We start from the raw sequence: 19363 nt of genomic DNA, 5'->3' as shown, positions 1-19363 counted from the left end.
TTTTTTTTTTTTTTTTTTTTTTTTTTTTTTGTCAAATAGTTCCAAAAGAATCTAACAATACCAAAACTTCTGCAAAGGATTCTTTTTTTTTGTTTTTCAATTGTTTTCCTTTTTCTCCATGACCTCTACTATTGGAACATACACTACTGAGTCTTCTTCAGATAAAGAAGAACACTTGCCTAACTTTTTCCGTCCTTTCGGTGTTTTAAATCTCTCAAGTCTCTGAGTCACGTCCAGTAACTTGTTTTTTGTCCTACAAAGCATCTCCATTACTGCTTCGTATTCTTCCTCTTCCGTAATTTTGCTATCTGTCTCCTCCTCCTCTTCAGCTGTATTTAAGCTCATTTCGCTGCTTAGCTCTTCATGTGGCTGAACACAATAAGAACAAATGACTTTAACAATCTATAGTATCTAAAACTACTGGTCAAGGCAAGTTCATGGNTTTTTGGTTTTTTTTTTTTTTTTTTTTTTTTTTTTTTTTTTTTTTTTTTACATTAGAAATGTTGCATAAACTCATTAAGCCGAAATAGTTAATTTATATCTTACCTCTTCTGTCGTCTTACTCTCTGTCTCTCTCTCTCCTCTACAACCGTCTTTAAGCTCATTTCGCTGCTTAGCTCTTCATGCGGCTGAACACAATAAGAAAAATTACTTTACAAATCTTGTATTGTTCAAAACCAAGTAGATATGTTCTTATTAACTTATTTTGGAAAAAAACGGTTAGTTTCTATCTTACCACTAGAGCGAAAGAAGAGTCGTTCTGTTCCAGATACTGTTGTATTTCATCTGTTGGTGCAGGAAAGGAGACATTGGCCTGTTGAGTTTCCTCCTGGTTGTTATTGCAGGGAGAGAGAATTTTCTGATTGGCAGCTAGATCATTAAATCCGGGTGGGAAAGTCTCGTCCAAAGAATCTTGAACTTCATTTGTATCGTTCTCCATGACTGCTTCTTGTTCAGAGTCTCCACCAGAGACTGTCTTCAAATCCTCAGGAATCTCCGGGCTGTTATTACAGGGAGAGTTAATTTTCTGACTGGTAGCTAAATCATCAAATCCGGGTGGGAAAGTCTCGTCCAAAGTATCTTGAACTTCATTTGTATCGTTCTCCATGACTGCTTCTGGTCCAGAGTCTTCACTAGAGACTGTCTTCAAATCCTCAGGAACCTCCTGGTTGTTATTACAGGGAGATAAAGTTTCTCTGATTTGTAGCGGAGTCATCAAATCCAGGTGGCACAGTCTCGTCCAAAGTATTTTGAGTTTGCTTTGTATCTGTGTTGTTCTTCATGACTGCTTCTGGTCCAGAGTCTCTTTCAGAGACCGTCTTACAATGCTCAGGTTGTTTCTCGCTCTCCGTCTATCATATAAAAAGAGTGACTTCATTGTAGTCTCTTAAGGAATCCAGATAATATTTACATGTGAGAATGAAGCAAGTAATTACGACAGTTTTGTAACGAGTTATTTTACCTTCCTATTCCTCAGTGCCATGTACCGTGTATTTTTAAACCATTTGCTGACCTGAAAAAAATGAAATTTAAGCACTTCGAGAACCAAACAAAACTAAGAAAACAACCAAACGTTCCTTAGCTCTTTGAATGAGCCTTATAACCTTCCAATAATCTAAGAAACACTCGCAAGCCTGGTACATGTTTACCTTCTCCGGATCAAGACTCAGCTCTTTTGAAAGCCTATCCCTCACATCCTTTGAAGGAAGCTCATTCTCTGCAAACACTTTGCGTAGTTTCTGGTACATTTATGCAAACAATTTCAAACTTAGTAATGGGATTTTTCTCTTCTTTTTACACATATATAAGATACTAAATCCGGGAAGAAGCAATTTCAGACCTCAACTGCAGCTTTTGGGAGTCTGAACATCGGCCTTCGACCTCCTTTATTTTCCACAGAGACAAAATCTCTCTTACGCTGTTCTGGTATTTGTACAGCATCTTGATCTTTCTTACTGCTTTCACACATATTTACAAGCTCGCTTGTTACATCAGATTCCTTTCTTCTCTTCCTTCTGTCGTTCGGACCCCAGTCCTCATCTTCACTACCTTGCTCTTGCAAAACTGCATCCTTTCCAAACATTTCCTGATAAATAAAATAAAACCCAAAAATTCACCAACCAAAACAATCATCAATAACAAAAAATAGGAGATCAACATCGAAAGGATTTTAAAATCCATGGATGTACTCACATAATACAACTTTGTATAGTCAACAGTTCTTCGCTGTCTTGGCCCACATACAGCTTCTTCATTACTTGTTTCGCATTGTTCCACCATATTGTTAAATCCATGGCCTTCCCATGATCCTGTTGAAAGTGCTACACCATCAGAAGATAAGCTAGTAGAAATGCTTTCTCCATCGTTATCACCACCGCCACCACCACTAAAATTGCTACTGCTTCCTCCACCGTTTTCCCTCATTTCAGGGTCATAGTCATCATCCTTAGAGTCATCTGAAGGCCAATCCGCTTCGTTGTTAACTGTAGCTTCAGATCCAATAGGAAGACTAGCTTCTTCTTTGAATATATCCTTATCCATAGAAAAAAAGGGTAAGAGCTTCAAAATTAGAAGTGTCAAGCAGAGTTCTGATAGTGAAGTGTCTCCATCTTGCGTTCAACCCATATGAAAGACTCTAGTACTTGCCAAAGTTTTACCTGCCAGTTGCTATCCGCAGGAAAATGAGTTCCAATCTGTGCATTCATTGTGTCGATGATTTCCATCTTGCAATCACAAAATTTGCAAAACCAGCCCTGAACTCCGGGAGGTACTGTTAAGATTATTGAAAGCAATATGATTTTAGGAAAAAGGAATCAGGTGGAGAAGCAACACTGTATAAACTCTCTAAGAAAATATTTATGAATATGTAATAGATAGCCAAAGCATACTGCTTTCTGTTTCCAAAGGAGGGTCAAGACACTTCTGGTGAAATGCTCGATTACACGTTCCATCACAAAGTATTATATCATTGTCCGGAAAAGCTTCTCGAGAATTGCATTCTGCACAAAATATCTGCAGAAGGTAAAACCCATCAGGCAATTCTCCAGTGTAATTTTCAGTATCACCAATAAAAATATGAATTAGAAAACAGAGATTTGTTTACATGGTCATGATGAATAGATCCATCTAGAGCTATCACTTTATCTTCCATGCTTCCCACAGAACTAAGCAAATCCAGCTGGCGAATGGCGTCGCGTAGTCCAAGCTTGCAGTTTAAGATCTCTTTTCGTGCTCTCTCAAGCTCCTTGTCTGGTCTAATCTTTTCTCGGCTGAAAAAACAAGGAAACACAAGAGAGTCAAACCACATACTTGTTTGCAACTTAATAAGGTCATGATTGTTTCTTCGCGTTTGCATGTAAACGCAAACGCAAATGCTCAGTTCGTTTTTATACAATCGAGGCCTAAGGAAAACATAGGAGAATTCACATTCAATTTGGAAACAGAAAAAGGTTGAAAACGCTAACAAATCTGTGGACCGAACTATTGACAGCTATAAACTTGATAAAACTCGTTTGTAACGCATACTTAACTATTCTATTTGGTAATATATCCGAGGATAAAAGTTTTTCCATATAAGAAACACTGAGTCAATAGAGAATAAATTCAAAAATTGTACCTCTGACCTTTCCAACCTTCAGTTGCGTATGCATCGATAAGATTCTGCTGCATCTTCATCTTAATGAGCAAATACCTTGTTCTCCTCTGCAACCGTAAAGAATCATCTACCTCAACCTTGTTATCCTTTTGCTGTCTCTTACTTTTCCTCTTCCTTGTTTTCTTACCTTTCTCCTCCTCCTCCTCCTCCTCTTCCTCACAATGTACCCTTCCTCGAGTACACTTCTTGTTTCTGGATTTTGAACATATTTCTTCTTCGGCTTTGCGCTTATTAGGCTTAGGATTTCTCTTATTTGATGTGTCTTTACCTTTCTTTGCAAGTGGCGAAAGTAAGGTAGACCCAATTCTCTCAACCGAAACACAAGCCTTTTCGGTTTCGCGCCTAATTCTCCCCTTTGTTTCACTCTCCTCCATATCAAGAGTTCCCCCAACCAAAGAGACTTATATACTTCCTCTTAGCAGATCATTTCATATAAGATCTTACCCTGAAATATTCAACAGCCTTCCCAAATCAGTTTCCCTCACAAACACACAAACCCAATTTGAGATCAAAATCATATCAATGACTCCTAATTTATCCATTTAATTGAGTGAAAAGGACTGGAACAAGTCTTATACGATTTAAGAAACAACACACAGGTATACACATTAAAGGCCACTACTAAATTCAGACATGTTTTTTGACTTTTAATTGAGAAAAATTGGCAGATTTCTGATTAAAGCTGACAATTTTATACAAGATAACTAAACAGATCCAACATTACACTAACCAAACACAACCTTCGATACACAACACTAATCTCTTCAATCATGCTCATGACCCAACACATAACTAAAAACAAAAATCGAAGGGTCAATTCTGAAACTAACCAGTGCAAAGGAATCGTAACTTTGATTAATCGGAAGAACCAAACAAGAGATATATTAATAAAGCCTAAGTTTTTACACAGAAGAAAGCAAACAAAACCTGGAAGAGAGTAAGGAGATGGGTTTGAGGAATTGGGGAAGGAAGAAGCCAAAGTGAAGATTTTTACGACAAGGGTAATGAGGAGATACTATAATTTTGCGGATTGAGTCACCGGCGGCGAGTTGAAAGGGTGCTTTCAACGGTCGGGTGTTTACGTCACTCTCCGGTCCTCCTTTGGTACTTTACTTTGGCAATGGTAATGCTCATTGCTCACAACAACTCTTATTTATTTTCATTTTGAGTCCCTGTATTTAGACACCTTGTTTTAAATTCCTATTCAGGTTTTAGATATTACATTTTTATGCCTAATTAAAAAAATATATAAGTTATTCCTTTTCAGTTGCGAATATTAAAATTCATTTCCTTTTTTAGTTTATTTATTCTTATGTTTGACTCACTCAGCCTATAATAATTGGACTTCTTATATATATTTGACGCAGCCCAGTTTGTATTAGTTAGCGGGCTGAATCACTAACTTAAGCCCATTATGAAATAAATAAGACAATTGATTTTAATTAGGGGTTCAGAAAAATGAATGAATTAGGAAATAGCGAGTATAGATTAATTTTTAGATAAGAATCAAATTTCAGATAATGTATGTTATTTTGATTATTTTTCAAGAATTTAAAGTTTTTATGAATTTTTTCAATGATTGTAAAAGTTAACTATTTAAACAAACAGGTAATACTACTCCCAAACGACTAATTGTAAACAAGAAAAAATATATTGAATGAAGGATTTGGAATGAGTAAATGATGAATTGGGAAACCTGACCCTGAATGGACAATTCTAATTTAAGAGGTGGGGCGGGTTACTGTGGTCGGCGAAAAAGCTAGTTTCTTGTTTATATTTTGAAAAACTTTTTGGAAAAAACCAAGTTTGGGTCGGTTTGTGTCCATATAATAGAATTGAATATATCGTCGGCCTGGCTAGCCAAAGTAGTCAAGTCAATGTAGACGGTGAATACCTAGCCTCCAAATTCTTAAACTGAACCAGGTGTGGACTAAATTAAGTTTAGGATTAACAGATATGAGCCTATCGGATCTTAACGTTCAGATTTTACATCATATCCAAAAACCAACTTTTTACTATCACAGTAAAAAATTATAAAGGATTAGGAATTTGATTTACTGCATATCATATGTACTGTTGTTTAATAAAGATATCAACATATGGACCACATTGGTGGAACTGAGATAAGAACAAAAGCTAGCCCATAATATTTTTTTTCACATTGTTGTTGTTATTCACATTAAGTTTGAAATAATCACCGACTTTAAATTTTGTGGTGTTGAGCTTGTTGATTGCAAGAAAACAAATCTATAATTTATGCCTCTACTAAATGGGATGCATTACTCGGAATTGCCATCTTATTGACATGTGGGGTTAAATGTACTGTATTATTCTCTTTTGATATGGGAGGGGTCGTAAGAATACATGAAAGTCATGTTGCTTTGCTAAATTATTGTTATCTCCTCAAATCTAAATGATGGGCTAGAGAGACAAACCGAGAATAGATTGTCTGCTAATGAAGTAACATCTCAAAATTATAATAATTTCGTTGATTATCTTTTAAGACTGTGTTACTTACATATGTTGTAACAGTCTGACCTAACTCTACCAAGATTAGTTTCATTTTTACATGAATCATATCGGTTTTAAATAATCTTGATTGTGTGCCTTGTAGAAAACATAGCCTCATAACTGTTAACTCATCACAGCTGCCTTTATAGTGAATAACGGATCAAAATCTATTCATTTCGGTTCAGTTGGCAATGATTTTTCTTAACTTTTGAAAATGTACATGTAGGCTGTACGTAGATTTTGTATTCCTGACAAAATTTATGTAAGCTTTTCGTTAATCTTAAATTCATGGTCATTTTCATATGTTATATGGTGCATGCATATACTTGTATACATAACATATATAGTACATTATATATATACCAAATTAATTGTTTGTAAAATTGTAATTGCTTCCAGTTTCCTACAACCAAAACTTTGATTATAAACAAACATGAGTACACGGGGGAATTAGTGATTTGTGGTTAGTGTGTTGCTTTCGCCTAAACGTCGGATATTGTTATATAATCTATGTGTGCTAATTCCAGTTGTCACCCTCTAAATTTGTAATAAAATAAGTCATATGATTGCGATTGTAAACATAGATGTAGAGTTTTTTTTTCTTCTCGACCATGAAAATTGTTATTTAATAATTTACCTTATCTTAAATTTAAACTGTGGACTATATATTTCCTTTGGAATTTTTGTGAAGAAGAAACATGAAAATAAAAGGTTATAGGAGTTTTGGATTATATCTAAAATTTTAGATAAACATGTTATTGGCGGTGAAAGACTGAAAGTGATGTTGTGTTATACTGTTCTTTTTGTCCATCGGAAAAAATGGAGGTGATGCAGAGAAATCCACGTGGAAGATTCTATGTGGCGTAGAAGATTAGGAACGACGTTGAAAACAATAAAATATTAATTTAGAAATAATATAGTTGTACAATACAATACTTATATACAATTTACAATTGGAAAAAAACAATTTGAGGACCGACTCTTACCAACAACTATTTGGCTCTTTTTGGATGCATCTTAATACACCAATCATCAATCTCTTCATGCACTGCTGCCTGAAGATAATATGACTTTTGGCGTCCACGAAAAAGGTGTTATTCTCCCAAAATAATTTCTGTAAAGGAGAATTAACAGAAATTAATAAATATTATTTTGGTGCTTGGTCGTGTTTTATCGTTTTCTACAAGTAAAACGTAGTATATTGATAAAGACTACTACTTTAAAAGGTCCACACATAGATAATAGATTCAGTCATCGGGTCGAGTTTCATATATACACTCATGTTGGGGAATGTTTTTGAAGTTTTAAAAGAACATTTAAGGTAAAATGCGATTCATATAGGATTAATTTAGAGACTGATATCACGACATACAGTAGATTATTTTGTTTTCATCAGGCAGTTACGTGCAAATTGATCCGCCTAACCCACCTAAAACTTCGAAAAATCATTGTCTACTATACATGTTAAACGTTAACCAGTTCTTGTCGAATCAGTCTCTCTTATATAGAACTAGACAATATAGTCGTTGTGTCATTAATGTCATCCATATTCAAAATATGATATTAATGTATGTACTTATTGACAGCCAAAATAAGGAAAACAAATAACAACCCTCTAGAGTAGAAGAATATGTAGTACAATCCGTTGTTTAAAATTAGGTCACGTGAATTTACGTGAATACAAATAGTTAGTATTCCACACTTTACTAGTCACGTATATATAATTCTATCTACATTGACACGTAATGGAGACGTGTCGTAAAGGCTTACTTGGCTATGACTTTTGGCAACTTGCAATGATACTCGTGGTTAATGCCGCCACATCTGAAATTCTTGGGAAAATTCTACGAATATACCTTTTCATACCCATATTTTACATTTCTCACACAATTTAATCAGAATCAGAAAATTACAAAATTTTAAGCATCTATAATATTTGTAAGTAAGACCATGCAAATCAATCTTTTTTTTTTGTTTTTCGTATCCGTCAATTGAAATCAATCCATTGACATAGACAAACGTCAAGATTATCTATGGGCTACTCATTGTTGGAACAGTTGCCGCAATTGTATAACTAATTTTGCTTAGATTAGGATATCGATGAGCAAGATCAACATATTCATAATATAAGCTACTTTGGTAATGGCAACACAATTCGCATAGTATCTTTACAAAATATGATGGTCATATAGAATCGTTATGGTTCTCTTCTTGTGATCGATCCAAAACCGTTTAGATTTTATAGTCGGGAAAAAATCTTTAAGAACAAAATCATATTACTGTCCAAAATTATATTGGGAAAAAAGTGATTAAAAGTCGAGTGATCGTTGGGTAAAAAAGCATAGTCATATATAGAAAGAATGAACATATTCAAAGGAGTATAACAATAATTGAAAAAGCGTATTACGTGGTAAATCAAACGGTAATAGTAAATAATAATTAATACTCTTTGATCTTTCAATCAACATTTTTATCGTATAAGGAAAGAAATACTATAATAAAAATAAGTCAAGTCAATAAAATATATATATATATATATATATATATATATAAGAAAAAAACAGCAACAAGAAANAAAAAAAAAAAAAAAAAAAAAAAAAAAAGGTAATGTATATTTGAGCTGGTGCTGCTTCATCATCATCATCGTCTTCACCACTTTGCTCCGACAGGTCACCTTTTAGTTTTTTTTGCTTTTCTCACGAAACAAAACAAACTTCCTATTTTCTTCTTTCTTCTTCTTCTTCCTCTGTGAAAATAAAATTAAAAAAAACACATCTTTAATCTCTTCCTCTTGGATTCGGAGAGAGAGAGAGAGAGAGAACAAAAAGAAAAAAAAAATAGAAGAAGAGAATTGATTCTCTCTCTCTCCTATTTTATTGTGTTCCGATCTGATCGGACTATTTTACATTCTTTTATCATTATAATTTTTTTCCGATTCTTACAGTTCTCTGGTGTCAACGGAGAAAATTCCCCGGTGGTGGCAGCTTAAAGTTTTGATTTTTATCCTTCATTTGATTTTTTTTTTTTTTGTTTCACGAAGAAGAAGAATATTTCTCTTCTTCGTTGATTCCAGTTTTGTGATACAAAGAGATAAGAAAGCTTATGGTTCCATCAGAGATTGAAACTCTGGGAGATGAATCTGATCATCGTTTCGCCAATCTAAGAGGCGTGCGTTGGCGCCTCAATCTCGGTGTTCTTCCCTTTCATTCTTCTTCTTCCATAGATGACCTTCGCAAAGCTACCGCCGAATCTCGCAGACGGTATATATATATAGATAACCCCATTGCATTGTGTTGCCAAAGTTTCCTAATTTGGAGATTTAAGGAGCTTATTCTTCTGGGTTTATCAAGGGATCTCTCTAATGGCTTCTTGTTGTGTCTATGTAGATATGCTGCTTTAAGGAGACGGCTCTTGATTGATCCACATTTGTCTAAACATGTTAGGAATTCTCCTGATCTCTCTATCGACAACCCCTTATCTCAAAACCCAGGTATATAAATTAAATAAGCTTTGGTTAGAATAAGCCCCTTTTGGATATTAATACATTCTTGTCTTTAGAGTTCTTTCTTGCTGAGATTCTTTGGTGTCCATTTGTAATGGGCAGACAGTACATGGAGTCGGTTCTTTCGTAACGCGGAGCTAGAGAAAACTTTGGATCAAGATTTATCTAGGTTATATCCAGAGCACTGGACCTACTTTCAAGCTCCTGGATGTCAAGGAATGCTAAGACGTATTCTACTCTTGTGGTGCCTTAAACATCCCGAGTACGGTTATCGACAAGGTAAATATACAAACATATTGACAATAGTGTGGTTTTTGCAAATGTATAATCTTCTGACATTTGTTCATTGGTTTAATTTTCAAGGAATGCATGAGCTTTTGGCGCCACTGCTTTATGTACTTCATGTTGATGTAGATCGTCTCTCTGAAGTGCGTAAAAGTTATGAAGATCATTTCACAGACAGATTCGATGGTTTGTCTTTCGAAGAAAGAGATGTTACTTACAACTTCGATTTCAAAAAGTTTCTGGAAGATTTCACGGATGATGAGATTGGTGGTATTCAAGGAAGCTCAAAGAAAATAAAGAGTCTAGATGAGCTCGATCCAGAGATCCAGTCCATTGTGAGGTTAAGTGATGCTTATGGAGCCGAAGGTGAACTCGGGATTGTCTTGTCTGAGAAATTCATGGAGCACGATGCTTACTGCATGTTTGATGCTCTTATGAATGGAGCTCATGGTTGTGTTGCTATGGCTGGATTTTTCGCTTACTCTCCAGCTACCGGATCACACACGGGTCTACCTCCTGTTCTTGAAGCTTGCACTGCGTTTTACCATCTTTTGTCGTTCGTTGATTCGTCTCTCCATAGCCATTTGGTTGAACTCGGAGTTGAACCTCAGTACTTTGGGCTTCGTTGGTTACGGGTTTTGTTTGGAAGAGAGTTTTTGCTTCAGGATCTATTGATAGTGTGGGATGAGATATTCTCAGCAGATAATACAACGAGAACAGATGAAGATAACAATACAAACCAGAGCTACAAGATCTTTGATTCTCCTCGGGGAGCTCTAATCTCAGGGATGGCTGTTTCAATGATATTGTGTTTAAGATCATCACTGCTAGCTACTGAAAACGCAGCTTCTTGTCTCCAGAGACTATTGAATTTCCCAGAGAAGATTGATGTGAGGAAAATTATAGAGAAAGCTAAGTCATTACAAACTTTGGCTTTGGATGATGATGTACGATCATCAGCTCTATCTATAAACGATGGTTTTGATCAGAGCATAAGTCCTGCAGTACCTGCTCGAACTAATAGCTTTCCTTCGGGATCCACTTCTCCTAAATCTCCACTGATAATTGCACCACAAAGTTATTGGGAGGAGAAATGGAGAGTTCTACATCAAGCTGCGGAGGAAGAGAAACAGAGTCCTTCAGTACAGAAGAAAAAGCCTTGGTTCAGGGTGAAAAGACTTTTCAGAACAGAGTCTGAGCCAACTCATAATGCCAAGTCATCAAATGGGAAAGGTGAAGTCAAGGTATCATCAGTCGCGCGTAACTTGCTTGAAGATTTTAATCGGCAGCTCGTTTCTGAACCTGAGGAAGCTAATCCTATAGATGTTGTGAACAATGAAGATAGCTCAATTCGAGAAACGGATGAAATAAACACGGATTTCGAAACTGCTGGTGAAGAGAGTATAGCAGTAGAAGAGAATTCATCTGATGTTTCCTCAGATCCAAACAGTCCTCTTAGAGACTCAAACTACATTGAGAATGATTCGTATAGCAGTAACGAGTCAGATTTGTTTCCTAATGAAACAGTTAAAGATCAAGAAATAAGGGTAGTAGATTCGCCTCTTTCCATTTCTTCTCAACCGAGCATGGAGTTTCCAGTAACTCAGTCTAAAGATCAAGAAACAGACGTAGTAGATTCGCCTCTTCCCGTTTCTTCTGAACCGAGCATTGAGTTTCCAGTAACTCAGTCTCATGAAGAAGAGGACTCTGCAGATAAATCTGTGGCCATTATGAAGGAACGTAGTAAGGTTTTACCGGGAAAATTCCAGTGGTTTTGGAAGTTTGGACGCAATCTCACTGCTGAGGAGACCAGATCTAATAGTGGTGAAAGTAGTAAGAGCAATTTGGTTGGTTCTTCCGAGTCACATTCTCTTCCACAGGCCTCATCATCGAGCAGCAAAGGAGACACAGACCAGAAGGTGATGAATACTCTGAAGAACCTTGGCAACTCCATGCTTGAACATATTCAGGTAGTTCACTCTCATTCTCTTTCTCTAGCTCTTTCATCTATGCTGAAAGTAGTCAAACGTCTGATGATTTTTTATTATATATGTTTCAGGTGATCGAGTCGGTTTTCCAGCAAGAACGAGGTCAGGTTCAGGCAGGATTAATAGAGAACTTATCTAAGACCAATTTGGTTGAAAAAGGACAAATCACAGCTATGACTGCTCTCAAGGAGCTTCGGAAAATCAGTAATCTTTTGTTGGAAATGTGATGGACCCTTTGATTCTTCTTGTTCGGCTCTCTGTGTATATATACAGTCTACTCTTTTTTTGTAAAGTATTGTTATTTAGAGCACGAAATATAAATAAAGGAATCATTTTTCTTATCAGCGTATTCTTGAACTCTGCAGACTTTGCTGTCGAGAAAACAAAAGTTTTGGTTTTATATGGTGATGCATATGATGTTATCAATAAAGATGCATAACTTCTGAGTTCCTGTTCTTTGAACAATAGAGGCATAAATAAGCATTAAAAATGCTGCTCACATACATTAGTTTTGAAGTCTTAAGGTAAAATTTTCTAGTACTTACACATGTGATCGAGAAGACTAAAGTAGAACACAACATTTCCTTTCCCGAGTTGAAGAAGATGGAGAGTATGCAGAAAAAAACAGAGTCTAATCTATGTTGTGAAAACCAGGGAGTAGTGAAGTTATGAAGCCAAAAACTATCATTTGAATCTCTTTCACTATTCCCCACCATTGATTCCCTTGGTTCCCTGCATCGACGTTTTCATTTTCATTTGCTCGGTTCCCGTTATCAGCTTGATTCTCTTGTCCCTCTGCACAAGAAAATAGAAACAAATTGCTTCGGCATAAGTTGTTTTTGTGATGGCTTCAGTAAATACCATGGGAGAGAGATTTAGCGAGTAATATACCTGGAACTGCATCTTCATTTAGTGGCACTGCAGCTGCGGGATCATTATCAGCTCTTGCAGCAGGTCTATGAGGTCGAGGTGGTGGTACTGCTGCTCTATGCATGCCTTGTGAAAGCCATCGCACAAATGGTGCAAGAGCTCCAGTTTGGTATCTATTAAATTTCGTAACAGCAGACAGAGAGGTAAATTACCTTTTCTTTAGTCAACAAATTCCCAAAAAGAAGGTTCTCAATACTTTTGTCTCTAAGACAGGTCCATTTAACATATTTCAGCACAGATTTGTTGTCATTCTCAAGCTTCATAGACCTTTAAAGAGCGAAAGTAAACCAGATTCTCGAGACTTACAAGTAAATTATGGTAGCGAAAATCACAAGAACAGCAAGCCTTTGTCTTGATCCATCTTGGTTGAACAAAAAGATGACAGCAGCAAGCTTGAGAATGAGAAACAAGTCAAGCTGAAACGCAATCTGAAACCTCCTTTCGACAACGTGCCTCTGATGTGCAGGTTGCTGCTGTTGCTGGCCCTGCCCGGCTTGCGCTTGATTCTCACCCCCAGTCTCACCCTCATTACTTGGTCTAGTACTAAACAATAAACAAACAACCCATCAACCCCAAAGATTCAATATAAAGCCTAAACTTTTCTACACATTAACTCATCTTAAGCCAAAACCATCAGTAATTTGACCTAAAAAATGATTCTTCTAGCTATGAAGATGCAATGGCATGATCGAATATTGAAGCTACTCAATCAAAACCGTGGGAGATTGAAAAGAATTACTTACGTGGGAACATTGTAAGTGAGAGGGATAAGATAATTTGAAGGAAGACCAACGACATGTCCTCCAAATTGATGCACAGGAACCGCATAGACCCCAGCTCCACGGTTCATTTGTTCCTCATACTGACCAGGATTCAATCCGGGAACAAGACCCGGATAAAAAACCGGGTACATTGGAGGAGAATCACCATTGGGGTAAGCACGAAACCCAGAAGAAGACGCTGGATCCTGTGTAACAAAACACCCAGAAACCAAATCATGAAGTCAAATTCAAAAACCAAACGAACAAAAATTGTTTCTGTAAAAAATCGCAAACCCTTGAATGATCTAGAGAAAAAGGGGAAACTTTAAACTGTTCTATCACTCATCCAAAAATCAAAAGACATGGAAACATCAACGGAGACGATGAATCAAACTAGGCAAATCAAAACGATCGAAGTCGAAGAGAAGATAAGTCACAGACCTGAGTTTTGATCCCAGCAGCATCTTCTTCAGGTTTCTTGTCAGCAGAAGGTTGATGTAACGCTGGTGAAGAAGACACCTTTTCGGGTTCTTCCGCCATTTCTCAAAAGGATTAAACTTTAACGCAGAAGCTCTCTTGCTCTGTTTTGAATCCGCGATATTGTTCGTTCGTTCGTTCGTTCTTCTCCTTCGTTTGATAATTTTTTCCCCGATTGGGAGAGGAGGTGAAAAATGCTCTGCTCCTTCGTCAGCTTATCCAATTAAATTTCGACACGTCAACCAATGCTTGTGACATTAATATTTATTTATTTAGTTTCGAATCTATGGTAAATTGCAAAAAACATCCTTGATTCTTTACAAAAATCGCAATTTTATACAAACTAATAAAATGGTGCTGAAAAACTGCTCCATCCAAAATTGAATAACTAAATCAAAGTAACATAATTAATTACCAAAGTAAATCAAATAAGAAATTCCTCTCTTCAAATATAATAAATCAAATAAGAAACCTGAAGCTTGTTCTAAAGCTCCACAAAAGAAACAAACTAAATATTACCTTTATCAAGTCATGAGCGTACAATGCCATTAAACAAAAGACAGAACGAATGTTTCAATTCTAGGACTAATCTTAGACAACTACTATCCAAGATCTTACATAAGGCTTGAACAAAAAAAAAAGAAGGAGATAAAGTTAAATGCAAAGCCAAAAAAAAGAAAACTAGTAGCACACCGGTGGTAGAAACATTGGACTCTCTACATGATCCAAAAAGACTTTAGCACGATGGTCATTCCCAAGTCCTTCAATCACAACTTTTCTGGCATGGTTTACCTTGAGATCGTAACAAATAAAAGAGAACGGTTTAGGGTTCTTTTAATAAAACGGTACAAATATAAGCTCGCCGGTACGGAGTGCACCTCGGAACGTAAACCATTCATCATCCCCAACTAAGTTTGTCCAAGAAGGAACCAATAGAGAACATTTTGACCATTCTTGGTTACTGAAATCCTTGAGAACCCACAGGTCAAGTGTACCTCTACTACATATGTGATCCGTTAAAGCTATCTTTCCACCGTAGTTCACCAGAATACTAGAACGTCTATCAGGTAACTCAATAACATTAAAGTCTTCAGACATCAGATTGAAGCTTATTAGAGAATAGAATCGTATACCGACCTTAGCTAAATAATACAGAACCCCATTTATGCATATTCCTTTACTTACAAAGGAAGAACCACCTAGACGATGGCCATTCTCCATTCTTGTTTAGCTACTAGAGTGAGAACTTGATGCTCCTCCGTCTCAATATTTTTTAAGAATCTATCTCTGAAAAGAACAAGTCGATTTGTCATGCACAACACTTTGTAGAGATCGTTAACTGGATCATATCCAAAAAAAAGATGATACGAATCTTTCATAGTTTTGACTCTGGGCAAAGTGACGAACTGACCAGTGCTAGAATTTCCAATCAACACTTTAGTACCATTAAAACAGCATATCAAGCCGCGGACCGGTGGAGAAAAGCCATACCGTGAATCGGGTTTCGGAGTAAGAGTTACCCTATCCCTATGATGATGATCATCAGAAGACAACAGATCCTCCAGGGATCGGGAGACAAAGAAGTGCATGTCGAGACGGTTGACTGCGAAAAGAAGACGAGGCCGAGTAATAGATCGAGTCAGGTACAACTCGGTGAAATCTTTGTCGCGGATGATAGATGACCAGTATCTAGAAACGAAGCTGAGTTTGACTATGGATTTGGCCGGCGATTTTAGGAGAATCTCTAGTATCAGTTCCGGAGGAATATTCGAAAACAGATCGATTTCTTCGCTTTCGTCTCGTTTCTTAGACCTAGTAAGACATTGTCGATTTTTCTTCCTCATCTTATCCATGGCGAGTTTCGGTGTTTGCTCCCTGTTTTTTTTCTTTTTTTCTTTTTTTACTCTTGGTTTGGTTAAACCCTAATCGCCCTTGTACTTTTTTTGCAAAGTCGAAACCCTAATAACAAGAATAAACATAAAAAGTTTTGCCGGATTAATAGTCGGATACAATACTATTTACTACAAGACAAAGCTGAAGCTGAGGTTTGGATTGTAGAACCAGAGGAAGTTGAGTTTGAGCAATTTGTTCTCGCCTTCAAGAGTTGTTTATGGAGCGGCCAAAAACATTTGGGTTATAAATAATGAAAGGTACAATTTTATACACGTGAAATTTTATACTAGTGGAGAATATTGTAAAAATTTTGGTTTTTTGGCCTACCTCAAAGTCCTTGTGCCACAAGATTCCTCTGTTATTCCTTTTTCTATAACTCGGATTTTCCTTTATCTTTTTTGATTAATCAATGTAGGGTATTACTTCCATATATGCGGTTTCTTTGTTTATGTTCTACTTAATAATAAATGTTCTAATCATTAATAACAGAAAATTATAAAAGAAGAAAACGTCAACAACAAAGTAACAAACCCTTTAATTTTTTTTTACTTTTGTTTTTTTTAAGAAAAACACCAATTTTATTTATGGGCCTCATCCCTTAACGGGCTTAAGGCCTGTAAACTAAACGGCTACAGTTACAAAAACGTAAAAAAAAACAAATTCCGATGAACGGAAACAGATTACAAGGTTGAAGCCGGGCGGTTAAGCGGAGGCAAAGAGTCAAACCCGTTAATTTTAAACCAATTTAAAGTAGTAAATAAACTATAGAAAAGAAACAAAGTGGAGAAGCGAATTAGAAAGTGTCTATGAAACGCCGTCGCCACCACCATAACGAGAGAAGTTAAACGGAGAAGCCATTCGATGGATAACTATGGAAGGAGAGACGAAAAGATCTGGCTCGGAGATGAGAACGCCATCGAGTGTAAAACCGGAAGCTGAATTGTTGGTAACTACGATAGAGTGTCCAAAGAGAAGCGTAGGGATGCGAGAGAAAGGATTCATGAGACTTATGACGGAGAAGTCAAGCCATTGTGGAACGATGTGGTAAGAAGCTACGAGTGGTGACGTGGCGTTGATACCTTCGACGGATGTTTTAGGGAGGAAGAGAGTGGAAGTGAGGACTGGACCGTTTATCTCGTCGTTGGTGTTGAGGAACGCTCCGCTCCAATCTTCGAAAGAGCCGCTTGAGATCATTGCGTCTATAATTTTTGTTGCGATTTGGTTTTGCTCCGGCGTGAGAGTGGGAAGTGAAGTGGAGTATGTAGTGGTGATGATGGTGATGATCATAATGATGAGAACGAGGTGTTTGGTGGTTTCCATGGAAGAATAATAAGAGAACCCTCAAAATTTCTTAAGTCAAGAAAAAGATGTGGAATGAAAAATATTTTTTGTAGTGTCGGATAGTAATGTATAAATAAGAGGATAGTTAATAATGTGGGAGAAGTAGTTGAATCATGTAAAATTAGGTGAATCCTTTGTTCACTTCTCCTTATTTTAGCCAATAAGAATATGACATGTCATAATACATTTAAGAATTTATTCATTCATTTCTTTATAAAATAAGGAAACAAAATCTGTATACATTATTATAAAATTAAAAACTTAAATCGCTTATTTATAAATTCAAACCGATATATAATTTCATTCTAATTGTAAAATCTAAACCCTAACCATCTCATTTGTAAACCCAAACCGACATATAATTTCATTCTAATTGTAAAGTCTAAACTCTAACCATCTCATTTGTAAACCCAAACCGACATATAATTTCGTTCTGATTATAAAATCTAAACCCTAACCCAAACCGATACATCATTTCATTCTAATTGTAAAATCTAAACCAAGCCAATATTTAACTTTCCTTCAAAAAAAAATATACAGAATTTGTTTCCTTAATCTGTTTTGCTTTTTAATTTAGTTTTGATTTTTTTTTAAAATAAAATAATGTATAGAAAATTCTGATTGGTTGAAAAGGAAGAAGTGAACAACAAGGTTCACCCTAGGAATGAACCTAAGTATTTTTCAAATTAGTTTCGTACTTAGTGGTGGTTGGACGGTGCAAAAAACATAGAGTGATGCATGAGTGATTATGATTTTTCTACAAATTGAGATTTTTACAAAATATAGCAATAAGATAGATATATATGAATATGATGATAATACTAGCATACAAAATACAAAAAGATAATACTTAATAAATTTGGAGAATTATGTTTCACGAAATCCATATCGTGGTGGGAATTGTAAAAAAGAATCACGAAGAGAGTCGGTCTAGGATCTGAAAAACAGTTACAGTATAAAAGAGCTTCTTGTCTTATGTAAACCTTTCTTGTTTAACACGAGAAACAAAAAAAAAAAAACAAACACAAAAAAATCTCAATCCCCACAATTCATCGAGAAGGAGAAGACAAACCAAGAAACAGCCGCTGAAATCTGAATTAAGGAGATCAATCAATCAACCAGAAAAGTGTTCCTTGTGAAATTTCTGTAAGGAGAGGATGTCCAGTTAGGCCGGTCGGCCGCACATTAATAAAAGGCAGAAGAAGGAGAAGGAGCCGTCTCTGTCTCTGTCTAGGTTATCGTTGGTATCACACGATGTTGCTCTGAACTGCTTGTCCCGCCTCTCGAGATTTGACAGAGCGGTCTTGTCTGTGACCTCCAAAAGCCTCCGCTCTCTCGTGGTTTCGCCTGATCTCTTTAGGAGAGGATGTCCAGTTAAGCATACCTCCTTACACAACTCCACGCTGGTTCATCCTTCGCCGTACTCGTGGAGATGAAGACGCCAACAAGTCTGTGAATCGTAGGCTAAGACCAATCCCATCCTACCCTTATCAGCCTCCGGAATCATCCTCTTTCGTGGTGTTAGGTTATGGGATCTATGTGATCGGTGGAATCATACACGGAAACCCCACTTCTGATGTCTTGCTCCTTGATTGTCTCTCTCACTCGTGGCGCCCCATCCGGTCCATGAGAGTAGCTCGCGCTTCCGCAGCGGCGAACGTGGTAGACGGTAAGATTTACGTTCGGAGGCTGCCAAGAGGTTGAATCCTCCAACTGGGCAGAGGTTTTTGATCCAAAGACACAAACTTGGGACACCTTGCCGTTACCTGAGGATCCGGAGATACGCAGGAACACAAGTAGGATCGACAAAAGTGTGGTGATGGAAGACAAAGTTTATGCGGTGGACGAGGATGATCAAACCATCTTTTACCTGCCGCGTGAAGGTATATGGAGAAGAGGTAATCGGGATTCTAAGCGGGGAAACAGAAGGGACTGGTGTGCCGTAGGGGGGCTCTTGTACTGTACTGGTACTTGCGGGAGTTTAATGTGGTGTGAGCCAGATGAGTTGGATTGGAAGAAG

General features: G+C 36.8%; 4 protein-coding genes and 1 pseudogene across 4 annotated transcripts; 1 reads left to right on the top strand and 4 right to left on the bottom strand.

Annotated features, from left to right (window-relative positions):
* On the bottom strand, positions 28–4793 carry LOC104717204 (pathogenesis-related homeodomain protein-like). The gene is given in 14 exon segments (XM_010434744.2): positions 28–369; positions 547–579; positions 582–629; positions 737–871; positions 1215–1352; positions 1463–1513; positions 1650–1739; positions 1841–2086; positions 2194–2532; positions 2658–2770; positions 2889–3012; positions 3104–3269; positions 3617–4100; positions 4583–4793. Coding segments are annotated over 13 exon segments (2169 nt in total). The 5' UTR covers positions 4030–4100; positions 4583–4793; the 3' UTR covers positions 28–96.
* LOC104717203 (TBC1 domain family member 5 homolog A-like) lies at positions 8772–12282 on the top strand. Its single transcript, XM_010434743.2, has 5 exons — positions 8772–9426; positions 9553–9656; positions 9771–9947; positions 10032–11923; positions 12013–12282. The coding sequence occupies exons 1-5, from the start codon at positions 9269–9271 to the stop codon at positions 12166–12168; spliced, it is 2487 nt and encodes an 828-aa protein (XP_010433045.1). The 5' UTR covers positions 8772–9268; the 3' UTR covers positions 12169–12282.
* LOC104717201 lies at positions 12407–14305 on the bottom strand. The gene is made up of 5 exons (XM_010434742.2): positions 14074–14305; positions 13615–13838; positions 13178–13414; positions 12833–12984; positions 12407–12736 (listed from the first exon to the last, which is right to left on the bottom strand). The coding sequence occupies exons 1-5, from the start codon at positions 14170–14172 to the stop codon at positions 12573–12575; spliced, it is 876 nt and encodes a 291-aa protein (XP_010433044.1). The 5' UTR covers positions 14173–14305; the 3' UTR covers positions 12407–12572.
* Positions 14791–15962, bottom strand: LOC104720064 (annotated as a pseudogene).
* On the bottom strand, positions 16807–17322 carry LOC104720063. The gene has a single exon (XM_010438034.1). The coding sequence runs from the start codon at positions 17320–17322 to the stop codon at positions 16807–16809; it is 516 nt and encodes a 171-aa protein (XP_010436336.1).

The sequence above is a fragment of the Camelina sativa genome, chromosome 10 (genome assembly GCF_000633955.1).
Source record: "Camelina sativa cultivar DH55 chromosome 10, Cs, whole genome shotgun sequence".
Taxonomy (NCBI): domain Eukaryota; kingdom Viridiplantae; phylum Streptophyta; class Magnoliopsida; order Brassicales; family Brassicaceae; genus Camelina; species Camelina sativa.
The sequence above is the reverse complement of the archived record's forward strand: the minus strand, read 5'-3'. Positions and strand labels throughout refer to the sequence as shown.

Excerpts from the sequence above, each read along its gene's own strand:
- LOC104717203 (XM_010434743.2), top strand. The coding sequence starts at position 9,269 with ATGGTTCCATCAGAGATTGAAACTCTGGGAGATGAATCTGATCATCGT. Across the intron at positions 9,657-9,770 it reads CCCCTTATCTCAAAACCCAG|ACAGTACATGGAGTCGGTTC; the intron begins GTATATAAATTA and ends TGTAATGGGCAG. Across the intron at positions 9,948-10,031 it reads CGAGTACGGTTATCGACAAG|GAATGCATGAGCTTTTGGCG; the intron begins GTAAATATACAA and ends TTAATTTTCAAG.
- LOC104720063 (XM_010438034.1), bottom strand. The coding sequence starts at position 17,322 with ATGGAAACCACCAAACACCTCGTTCTCATCATTATGATCATCACCATC.
- LOC104717201 (XM_010434742.2), bottom strand. The coding sequence starts at position 14,172 with ATGGCGGAAGAACCCGAAAAGGTGTCTTCTTCACCAGCGTTACATCAA. Across the intron at positions 13,415-13,614 it reads CTCACTTACAATGTTCCCAC|TACTAGACCAAGTAATGAGG; the intron begins GTAAGTAATTCT and ends TTTATTGTTTAG. Across the intron at positions 12,985-13,177 it reads TTCGCTACCATAATTTACTT|ATACCAAACTGGAGCTCTTG; the intron begins GTAAGTCTCGAG and ends GAAATTTAATAG.